At 34.2% G+C, this 11,331-nt stretch overlaps 3 protein-coding genes across 4 annotated transcripts; all 3 read right to left on the reverse strand.

Annotated features, from left to right (window-relative positions):
• Positions 1-2,583: 2,583 nt before the first annotated feature.
• Positions 2,584-4,563, reverse strand: LOC123906671. The gene is made up of 2 exons (XM_045956632.1): positions 3,509-4,563; positions 2,584-3,407 (listed from the first exon to the last, which is right to left on the reverse strand). The coding sequence occupies exons 1-2, from the start codon at positions 3,926-3,928 to the stop codon at positions 2,682-2,684; spliced, it is 1,146 nt and encodes a 381-aa protein (XP_045812588.1). The 5' UTR covers positions 3,929-4,563; the 3' UTR covers positions 2,584-2,681.
• Positions 3,931-6,685, reverse strand: LOC123906670 (putative nuclease HARBI1). The gene is made up of 3 exons (XM_045956631.1): positions 4,968-6,685; positions 4,655-4,880; positions 3,931-4,563 (listed from the first exon to the last, which is right to left on the reverse strand). Exons 1-3 carry the CDS (start codon positions 5,607-5,609, stop codon positions 4,118-4,120), a joined length of 1,314 nt encoding a protein of 437 aa, XP_045812587.1. The 5' UTR covers positions 5,610-6,685; the 3' UTR covers positions 3,931-4,117.
• Positions 6,686-6,818: 133 nt separating this feature from the next.
• On the reverse strand, positions 6,819-10,726 carry LOC123906669 (protein DETOXIFICATION 9-like). 2 transcript variants are annotated; one of them, XR_006808958.1, is made up of 8 exons: positions 10,219-10,719; positions 8,533-9,077; positions 8,353-8,439; positions 7,955-8,011; positions 7,634-7,872; positions 7,286-7,491; positions 7,012-7,188; positions 6,819-6,973 (listed from the first exon to the last, which is right to left on the reverse strand). XR_006808958.1 is itself a non-coding variant. In XM_045956630.1 (7 exons), exons 1-7 carry the CDS (start codon positions 10,492-10,494, stop codon positions 7,108-7,110), a joined length of 1,491 nt encoding a protein of 496 aa, XP_045812586.1. In that variant the 5' UTR covers positions 10,495-10,726; the 3' UTR covers positions 6,819-7,107. The 2 variants fall into 2 exon arrangements, 1 of the variants encoding a protein (XP_045812586.1); XM_045956630.1 differs by having other exon boundaries at positions 6,819-7,188; positions 10,219-10,726.
• Between the last annotated feature and the right edge of the window lie 605 nt (positions 10,727-11,331).

Consider the following 11,331-nt stretch of genomic DNA (forward strand, 5'->3'; position numbering starts at 1 on the left):
AAACCGGAGAAAAAATCACGGTCGTTGTCAAAACCGACAACAAGAGAATATCACTATGTGAAAATTGTTACAACACATAGACTTCACTCTCAAACACCCCATAACCCCAATACACACTCACACTCTCCAAAGCAAATATCTAACTACATCTCACAACACTCTAATAAAAGAGTAAAAGAAAAAAACAAAAAAAGTCAGATATAAGCTTAAAATGCTAGTGACTGGTGCAATTATAAACAAAGAACTTAAGTCCATTATATAGCCTTGATTTCTCCATTGCTTCATCATTCTAAGCGATGTGAGACTTCTTCAATATAATTTCTTTGACCTTTTTTTTCTTCTTTCATTAGCAATGTGGGACTTACATTGCAATCAACCCCAACACAATATGCAACAAAATTTCATAATAACAAAGGATTAAAATTAAATATATAAAGTGTGGCTTTTGCGTGTTATTTTTCTTAATTTGTATAGAAAATCATCTATGTAAAAAACCCTTTACTTGTGGAAGACTAATTTTACAAATATCTAATAGTAGTTGTGTTTGTGGGTAAGAGGGGGCAACTTAGATGATAATCTATATTGAGCTTGAGAACAAGCTTGCAAGTGGATTCAACTCTACGCTTTAATTCAAAATTTTAAGGATTAAGTTTATGGTTCATCTCATTTATAAAATGTTTAACCTTCACTTTTTTACGTAGACTTAACTTATTACAATAGTGTTTTCTTATAATTGATATATATTTTATGATTTATTTCTCAAGTATTTTTTTTTTTTTTTGACAATTCTTAAAAAACTTGAATATCTTCACGCCTTGAGCAAAAGAGTGTGACATTTAAATTTGCAACAACAACATTTGAATATCTCATACTAGTAACTCAATTCTTAAAGAGAAGTGTTATGCTGAACAACATTTTCCCTTAACAGTGCAGGAATACCATACCCGTAGCCGACATGTTACTATCTCTCTCTGAAATATACTATATATCGTTTTAACTTTTAAGCAAGCTTAGTGTCTAAGTTTCAAGATAGTATTAATTAATTATTAGAAAAGGACGTACACAACAACAAGTCAAGAACAACCAGTCCCATATTATGAATTCAATTCTGAGCCATAAGTTATATAGTCAGTCCCTCACGCACGCCACATAACATAACCAACTTCAAGTACAAAAATAATGTGTACGTCCTCTCTTGAAGCTTCCACTCACTTCACTATATTTTTAGTACTATATAGAGTTTTCAACTTACCGGAAAGGAAGGAAACAACAACCACATCAAGCAAAGCATGAGTTACCCTCACAACCACAGGCACACGCCTCCGCCACCAGGACCTCCCATGGGGAGAGGGCCACCACTTGCTCCAGGTCCACCACCGCCACATATTTCCCACTCCCACCACCCACCCCCTCCTCCAAATCCTTACGCTCCATCACCGCCACCGCCAGTTGTGCACCACCACCATACACCACCGCCGCCACCACTTCTTCATGGTCATCCCGGTCCACCGCCACCACGCCATGGTCATCCTGGTCCACCACCGCCACAACCTGGCCATCCAGGTCCTCCACCACCACGCCCTCCTTATTATTAGTTTTAATTACCCCACACGGATCATTAATTATCATCATATCCATATCCATGTTTGCTTCTTAATTACTATTATGACTATGATTATCTTATCTTATCTTATCTACTAGTAAGTTTATTTTGTCATATATGTTGTATTATTAAGTATTTTGGCATACTATCTATCTAAGACTATTTATGTTTGCAATATATTTATAATTTAGGAATTTTTATTGTGTGTGCATATATATACACTCTGCAAATATTATTAGCTTTGCAACAATTTAAGACTTTGATACACCATTGCTAATGCAAATCCCATCACTCAATTTACACTGTGTTTGGATGATCAAAGAAATAAGAAAGAGAGAAATAGTGAAGAGAGAAGTAAGAGAGAGAGAAATAAGAGAGAAGTTGGGTGGAAATTCTCTATTGTTTGGATGAATAGAAATGGAGAAGAGGATGAGTAGAAATATGAATAGAGAGAAATTAATAAAAATGATAAAAGACAAATTTATCCTTCTTATTTAAAATTAAATATAGTTGATTATTACCTAACTCTCAACACCTATACTTTCATGTTCATACCTTGTACACTAACAGGATGCAGGCAATAACAACAAGATGCCGGAGAAATCAAATGACAATTACAACAACACTTTGTGGCCAAGTCCCAAACCATTTACTGATTTACACACACTAAAAACTAGCAAAAAAAACCACAAACATCACCGAATCAAAAACACCAGCCGACAGAAATCAATGAAAAAACAACATAAATTAGATATAGTCATATCATGTATGGATCAATATCTCATTATATAAATTTTAAATTCATGTAATATATGCAGTGTGGGAATGATTCACATCAACACTACTCCAATTTTTTTTTCAACAAGTATATAAATTATGAGGCTTAGAAATAAAAGGAAATTTCCCCTTCAAATTAACAAATACCAAAAAATTCCATAAGCATGTGAAATCAGTGCAAGAAATATTCAGCAACCCAAATTGCAAAGTATCATAACAGTAATATTAAATACTTAAAGAAAATTGAAAGAGAAAAACAATTCAACATAAACCAAAGGCAAACAAATATTATCAGGTGCTATCATTTTTTGTTAGCCTCTGCCATCATATCTATGAGTACTTGAAGGCGCATTTCAGGGGGGACACCAAATAGTTCTCTTTTCTTTTGTTCATTTGCACAGAAAAAGCGATAGCAATCCATTTTACAATTATTGTTGATGCCCAAATCGGTTAGCACATTCCACACATCAGACTCACTATAATGGCGAGGCCTACTCTGTTGGATGATGGTTAGCTCCTTCTCAGCTATGTCCACTTGCCTTTCAGCCACAGATACTTGTCTTTCAGCAACAACAACTTGTCTTTCTACAACTTGATACAACTTTTCAGACCGATTGTTACCATCTTTGACAGCCTCCGCTAATGCATCAATGCCAACTGAAACCTTCTCATATTGCGACTCAACGGGTTCCACAACATGGGCCTTTCGCTTTGCACCCCTATTTGCAGTGGTTCCATTTGACTGGTTAGATTGACCTTGACTGAATGCATCAAAGTTCGACGGAGAAAGAGGTGTTTCATCCACATAGTTTGATTCTGTTTCACGCATCCCTGTATCCTCAAAACTATCATTTAAGTCAATAAATTCTTTTTCTTTTTCCTTTTCCCTTTCCTTCTCCCACCTTTTCTTCTTATCCTTACCAGTTCCTGATGTTTTTCCTTTAGCTCTATCTACTCCAAACAAATCTTTCATCATGTCATAATTCTTGATACACATTCTCTTCCACTTCGCAGCATGTGGCTTTTCCTAAACGTAATAATAATCATCACATTAGTTTCAAATACAATCATTATATATGTCACATTACACAGTAAATAAAATTCAAATTGGATACTAGTAGTAAATACCTTTATCAAGGCATCCCACACTTCCTCCTCTGCATCAAACTTTCGGGTGATTGGATCCCATGCAAAACCACTCAAGCTATTGAACAAATCATACGCTTCACCAAAGTTCTCTTTTAGTGTCTTCATTCTATTCTTTATGTGTTGCTTTGTAATATGACCTCCAATTGTGTTTCTCAACAACTCAACAACATTGTTGTAAGCTTCAGAAGTCCAAGAACCATCATGCCTATTTCCTTTGTGTGCTTCTTCTGTTAATGCATTCAAAAGTGCTAGATCCATTTCTTCTGACCACCTCATCATGTCCTTTGGTTGTTGACTTCCCTTCATCATTTTTGAATCTTCTTTCATCTGAAAAAAATTACATGAAAAAAATAGGTACACACTAATTATCATTAATATTAGAAATAAAGAGAATGACATTGTGGAGCTAAAAAAGTAATATAATAAACTGATAATGTGGTTGTACAAAAATGTTGCAAGCAAATATTAAAACTAGTCTTGTTCCATTAACAACTACAATGAAATAGAAAACACCGACACTATGACTACAAATTATTGTTTCAACATTCACGCCAAATAAAATACAACGAAAAAAGTTTTCATTAAGAATTATAGCGGGTATTCATTCCACATTCCAGTCGAAACATTCTCTCTTATATTTGCTCCTTGTCTATAATCTTCGTCACGTTGATTCGTGGAACTTCGATCTATGTCACGTTGTTGCAATTCCTGATCAACTTCATCTATGATTTGGTTGTCAACATCAACTCCCATCAAGTAGTTATGCAGTATGCAACACGCGATGAAAATATCTGTCATGACGGGAAACGAATAATATGGCTCATTACCACCACCTATAATTGGAAATCTCTTCTTAAGTACACCAAATGTCCTCTCGATGACATTTCGAAGTGATGAGTGTCGAAGATTGAATAATTCTTTGTGATTTTGGGGACCTCTAGCTGAGTACTCCTTCAGATGGTAACGAACACCTCTATATGGTGTAAGTATCCCTCCCTTTAAGGGAAATCCTGCATCCCCAAGGTAATATTTCCCTACAAAAATTATGTCCACATTACTCCTAAAGAATAATTATATTATAAAACTCTAACTCTAACAAATACTAATATATTAATTACCACTCACCTTCAGGAATTAGTAATGAATCTTCTCTAGACAAAGCATCTTTTAAAATTCTAGAGTCGGATGCTGTTCCTTCCCAACCACTTAACACATATGTGAATTTCATATCGAAGCTACATGCAGCAAAAACATTTTGTGTGGTGTACTCTTTCCTTCCACGAAATCGAGGGGCATCTGCTCTTCGTACCTTGACACGACTATGTGTGCCATCTATAGCCCCAATGCAATCCTTTTTAAATGATTAAAACAAATTATTAGTAAAAAGTAATGCTATTATTTACTTCAAGACACTCTGACTTTGTTAAATTAATTTTACCTTAAAAAAAGGGAAGAATCTAGGATTGTGAAGTATTTCTGGAGGTACTTCTGCACCAGTGGGCTGAACAATGAACTCATCTACTAAAGATATTATAGCCCGTAACACATTGTGGAAATGACGACTTACTGTTTCTCCCGAACGATGAAAAAAGAAAGACACTGTTCGATTTTTAACATTATGTCCAACAATGTGCAAGAACTTAGCAACTTGCTCCTCAATAGTTGCTTTTGTGGAATCCTTTACTATACCAGTGGACCTCAATTTTTCACATAATTTCATAAATGCTGCAGGACTCATGCGGATGATGTCTCGACATCTTTCAGTTTGTACTAAATGTGTCATTAATTGAACACGTCTACGCTCCTTCTCATAATGATCACGAATAGTAGGATTACGAGCATGCCTTGGCAATATGATTTCCAACAAATGCAATGCACGGACAATATGACACAACAAAACTACAACGCATATACGCTGCCTCTTATCTATGTCTTCCATCAAAACATTCAGCAGTTGGATTTCATAACCCATCTTCACATTAGTAATTTGTTTTAGCTGTGACTTCACTTGATTAATGTCATTGATCAAATCATCATTGTTCACACTATCCCCATTGTCAACAACCATTTCTCTATCCATATTTGAACTTTTTGAGGACTGCTATCATTTTTGCAGACATTAAGTAATACTAATAAAATATAATGAAGCTAAGAATAACTCTTTCCTAATTCAAGTATATTCAATTTACTTATGAAGCACATAAAATCCTCTAATTATGCATGTCTCAGTGTTAGACATGCGATGGTGACACGACACCGACACTTATAACGAAATTGATTTATGTCATTTTCTTAAATTATTATCGGTGTCGACGTGTAAATGTCCGACACCGATACGACACCGACACTTATAATTAAATTTAATTATGTTATTTTCTTAAATTATTTAACACTACTTAAATCTTAATCCAATCTTATATTCAACACTTTTAAGTCATATGTCAAGTTGTAAGTTCATAAAAAATGACAGAATATACTAAACTGATAAGCATCTATGTCCTAACATAGATGTTGGTGAGTTAATCAAGTCTCCATTGTTAACATATAACGTCATTTTTTTTCATTGCTAACCAAAACCAATAAACCCAAACTAGGTAATACACAAAAAAGTGAATTTTTCAATTCTTAAAACATAACGACAGCAAAAATAAGGAATACAAAGAACATCTATTGTATTAAACATAGGGGAAAAGAGAAAGAACATAACAACAATACTTGTTCCAATTTAAATTATAATGGAGTAATAACTCAAATTATGATACTGATAAAGATCTCAAACAATAAGATGAGAGTGAATATGAAATTTATTACCTGATTGATAGGTGCAAAATAGAGAAGGTGAAGATGAAGTTCCTGCTATACCAACAAAGAGTTGTGAGGAACTGCTATATGAAGGTGGAGAAAAAAAGAAGAGGGAAAGTTCACAAATTGCCGCCAAAGTGGAGAAGGGCATCGTGGGAAGATGCAGTTTTTCACTCTCTCAAACACAAATCTCGCCTCATGAGGAGAGATTTATTTTTATATGGGACCCACCTAAAAAACTTCTCTCTTTCCTTATTTCTCTCTTCATCCAAACTGAAGAAATGCCTTATTTCTTTGCTATTTCTCTCTTCCTTATTTCTCTCTTTCATAAATCTATCGAAACAAACACAGTGTTAGGAAATGAGTGCAGATTTAAATATATTCTTTCTTTTATGGGCAAATAACATAGCTGATAGAAAATTCGAATAAGCAAAAGATCTCGACCCCTATGTATAATACTATGTTCTAACTAAATTATAGTCACATGAACAAAATTATATTAACTTATGCAATTAAATCTCTTCATCCACAAAAATTAGAAAACACTTGAACAACCATGAAACAGCTATATAAATAAATAAATAAAATGATGAAAAGGCACAACAACATGCATGAACTCTCTCTCTCTCTCTCTCTCTCTCTCTCTCTCTCTATCTTTCTCAATTATCGATCTATTTTTCCTATCTTAAATTTCATTGTGTTGCAGGGGTACGTGACATTGATTGTAAGAGAAACAGAAACAAACAAGAAAACAAATTTCTGCTTCAATTTTCTTTTCATGCCACCACCACCAATGTGTTACTGTTATTACTACTTTTTATTGACTGGTCAACTATCCTCTCCCTTGCTTTTGTTGCCTGCACCAATTCAATCAAATATTCAATCAAAAATGGTTCTAAAAAATTAGTACTACTACACAATTTAGTATATATATATATAAGAAAACAAACAAACCTCTTTTTGCCAATCAGTTAATGCGGTTACAGTAGCTAGTATAATGACATTTAGAACAGATCCTGATAGAGTTCCCATCCACAAACCCTTTGCATTTAGTTTTAGATGAAATCCTAATAACAAACCTAATGGAATTCCAACAAGATAGTAAGCTCCAAGGTTCACATATGCCCCCATTTGCTGAAATCCACCTCCTCTAGCAACCCCTGCAATACACAACATATAATCATGTCTTGTAGTCACTCAGCTGTCCACGGCCACGCATTCAAAGGCATCGGTGGATATATATATATATGTAGGATCGAGATTAAGAATTACTAGTATTAATGATATATATATATAACTCACCGGAGAGTGCTCCGATTAGACTATCCGCACTAACAGAAACACAAAGAAGAGGAACCATATCGGCAATGTAATTCACAACTTGTTCATCATTGCTATAAGCATATCCTAAAATATTTCGAAAACAAATGAAGAATGTGCTGACAATAATTGCCTCTGCTATTCCAATAATCACAACAACTCGAACAGCTCCCTTAGCTGTCTTTGGATTCCCTGCTCCTAATTCATTCGAAACACGAGTACTGCAAAAACAAACAAACAAACAAACATCATCACAATGACATGGGAGAGATAAAAAAAACATAAGTATGGAACAAACCAAACCTTGCAGAAGCTCCAATAGCATATGGAATGAAGTAATGCAATGTGGTAGTATTCAGGCTGCAACAGTTAATTTAGATTAAGTTAGAAGATCGCGCATCCCTTGCGAAAGAATTTATATGATAGAAGATTTTCAGTTCCGCGGACTAAATTCGCAATACCCTTTAAAAATTACAATCACATTAGTTTATGCCACATGATATAGTAGGGTACTATACTATGAACTTGTTATATGAAATTAATAAAATTTCAAAATAATCATTAAGTTTGAAAATTCTTGATCACATTAGTCCCCGCAAAACCATTTTAAGGACTAACTTCATAGATTATCCTCAATCACATTAGTCCGCATGGAAAACAAAATTAAAGACTAAATTGAAATTGAAATTGATTAGACTCACCAGACAGAAAGAACTGAGGTTTCAAGTTGAGGATTAGGTAAAATCCCAGCAATTAATATAAGCAGCTCAAAGGACCACCATTCAAAACTACAAATTGTAATATAAAAAATTGAAATTAGTAGAAGAAAAAAAAAAAAGAAATGAAGCATGAAGAGATATTATTATACAGTAATTATTTACCAAAACATGAGTCCAGAAGGAATAGCATATTTGAAGAACTCTGGTAGGTAAAGTAAAGCATGAGTAGAAAACACAATCTTGGTTTTTTGACATGATGGAGAGTACTTAATATAAACCCAAAGCCAAATCACATTCAACCAATAAGATATTCCAATAGCTAAAGCAGCTCCAATGTGTCCCATTCCAAATTTAAACACAAGAATCCAACAAATAGGAATGTGCAAAAATAGAGATGTAATTGAGCTAAAAACCATGGGAAAGATCATACTCTGAGTTTGGTAATAGCGAATCAATGCTTGAAGAACTGCATAGCCGAATAGACCTGGAATGAGGTATATGCAGTACTCACGAGCTACGTGAGACATTCCAGGGTCTTGACTAAACATTAATAGGATTTTATCTGTGAATATCCACACCAGAGATATAGGGAAACAAACCGCGATTAGAGTTAAAATTGCGCAGCAAGTGTAGTTTCCTAGTTTTCCATACTCCTCTGCACCATATGTTTGTCCACATAGTGTTTCCAATGCTCCAGCCATTCCCAACTGCAACCAACAAACACATCATAGTCAGTATATTTATATCATGATTATGATTATAATATCAGTCAACAACAACATAACTTTCATAAACTATAGTACAATACTATATTACATTACAACAAGTGTTTGAAATTTGAAAGGGGCATTGTTACTAGTAATCAAGGATGTCATTGAGCAAAATTGAGGTCATATGATAAGAGGTGAGGTGTCTCCCTACAAAATCGGCTTGTAAGGTGAAGATTGTCCCCATTTATAAAAGGTGGCCTGATAGTGGAAACCTAATAGAATCTTGGAGGAGGCTCTGATACCATCTTAGAATATGAGTTTGGCCTAACTCAATCCTACAAAACCAGCTTGTAAGGTGAGGATTGCTCTCACTTATAAACATATATTCATGTCATCTCTCATCTAATGTGGGACTCAAAAAATGAGTTTGGCATAATCATGATGGTTCACCAATGATGATTATGACAAACTTATGGTCAATTCAAACAAGTGTTAAATATATTAGCAGTTGTGTATCTTAGACTGTAGGATAAAAAGTTGAATGACTCACACATCACATGGTATTTGAAGATCTTAAATAAGGTACAAAAGATTAAGTTAAAATGTGAGCCCTTATTAGATCGTTGAGATGCACAATTCCAGGAAATTTTTGACTTTCCAAATGAGGTAGGAGATTTTGAAGATCCTGTCTCACAACTAGACATCATGATATGAAAAAGACAATTAAATGTTATCAACAACCACTCCGAACTACAATCTGTACTTTTAAAACAGGACCCTTTGTTTTTTTTTGCTATAGAACCCCTCTTTGATCTGGTTAGGGATTGTAGTACTTTTGTGATGAGAAGATTTGCTGCTATAGAATCATCAATTAAATGATGGGCCATTATATGTTTTCACATGTGATTCATTTAACAACTTGTTTATTAGTATTATTAGTTACAAAGTAAAGTAGTACTAATTAACTTTTAGATCAGAAGAGAGAAAAAAGCATTTTCAAACAAAGAAAAACAAAACACAGACTTTAGATGCATACTAGTTGGAGTCATAGTTGAATCCAAGAACTGATTAAGTACTATTTGGGACAAAAAGTGAAAAATGAAAAGAGAGAGAGAGAGAATAGTTAAGAAGAACATACAAGGACACTGAAACCAGTGACTTCAGCAAAAGACATGGCAATGGAAACACCAGAGAATGAAACAAGAATCCCAAGATGTCCAACCATCATAAGAGAAACAACTTGAAGAAGGTATTGTGAAACAGTGACAGCTACCATTGGAGCTGCCATGAAACTCACCTTCTTCAGTTCTTGAATAAATGTACTCTCAATCTCATCACTACTATCATCATCATCACTGGTTGATCTTAGCAATGGTGTTTTCACCTCCTTACTCATTTCTCTAGAGCTTTCCATTGTTCATTCAATGCAATAAATTTGTGATATATTATTGTGATCAGAGAAATATATTATATATTTATATATAGACAGAAGAGTAGAAAGAAAAATTTGTTTCTCTCTTCTTCTTCTTTAATTTATTTCCCTCAAAAAGGTGTGGTTTATTCTTTTGATTCTTTATGGTCAAAAACCAAGTAGTAGCAATAAACAAAGAGAAATGCTATAATATAAAACTCAAAACTCCGTTTTCAAGATATTATAGTACACTCTCTTACTGACTCTAATTAAATTTACGAGTCTTACTCTTATTAAATTTAAATTTAAAAGCTATGTTATTTTTGTTTTTGTCTTATTTGAGAGCAATTATGTTGATAACATAAACCCAACAAAGTATCCATGTTTATTGATGTTATACTCCAAAAATGATGAAGTATCATATTTAATACGTACTCGATACTGATACTTATTTGATATTATCTGATACATATATCGGAAAAGTATCGAAAATTAATATTATTTTTTTAAAAAAAAAATATAACTGATCAAATAGGATAGACGGTGATGCAGCATCGATATAAGTTTTTTCTTTTTCTTAGTATTAAAATATTAATATATCACCAAGCCCGCCCCGCGCGCACGTGTGATATTCGACAAGGAGTGTGTGCTCACTAGAGTCGGGTATACGGACCAAGGTTCACGGGTCGACCCGTTTAACCCGCAGCCCGCACGAATTTAAGATCAATTTTTTTTGGCCCGTTTACATTTTTGCCCGTGTGGGTTAGACCTTTAAAACCGCGGGTTATGCGGGTTAAATTCTCGGGTTCGTCCGTGGCCCGCCTTCTTTTTTTTATATAA

The sequence above is a fragment of the Trifolium pratense genome, linkage group LG2 (genome assembly GCF_020283565.1).
Source record: "Trifolium pratense cultivar HEN17-A07 linkage group LG2, ARS_RC_1.1, whole genome shotgun sequence".
Taxonomy (NCBI): domain Eukaryota; kingdom Viridiplantae; phylum Streptophyta; class Magnoliopsida; order Fabales; family Fabaceae; genus Trifolium; species Trifolium pratense.

What these genes read in the sequence shown, in the direction of transcription:
- LOC123906670 (XM_045956631.1), bottom strand. Translation starts at nt 5,609, where the DNA reads ATGGATAGAGAAATGGTTGTTGACAATGGGGATAGTGTGAACAATGAT. An exon ending in GATTCTTCCCTTTTTTTAAG is followed by an intron (nt 4,881 to 4,967) that starts GTAAAATTAATT and finishes TCATTTAAAAAG; the next exon opens with GATTGCATTGGGGCTATAGA. An exon ending in TTCATTACTAATTCCTGAAG is followed by an intron (nt 4,564 to 4,654) that starts GTGAGTGGTAAT and finishes TAATTTTTGTAG; the next exon opens with GGAAATATTACCTTGGGGAT.
- LOC123906671 (XM_045956632.1), bottom strand. Translation starts at nt 3,928, where the DNA reads ATGTCATTCTCTTTATTTCTAATATTAATGATAATTAGTGTGTACCTA. An exon ending in TGTGGGATGCCTTGATAAAG is followed by an intron (nt 3,408 to 3,508) that starts GTATTTACTACT and finishes TATTACGTTTAG; the next exon opens with GAAAAGCCACATGCTGCGAA.
- LOC123906669 (XM_045956630.1), bottom strand. Translation starts at nt 10,494, where the DNA reads ATGGAAAGCTCTAGAGAAATGAGTAAGGAGGTGAAAACACCATTGCTA. An exon ending in GCTATTGGAGCTTCTGCAAG is followed by an intron (nt 7,873 to 7,954) that starts GTTTGGTTTGTT and finishes TTGTTTTTGCAG; the next exon opens with TACTCGTGTTTCGAATGAAT. An exon ending in TAACTGATTGGCAAAAAGAG is followed by an intron (nt 7,189 to 7,285) that starts GTTTGTTTGTTT and finishes GAATTGGTGCAG; the next exon opens with GCAACAAAAGCAAGGGAGAG.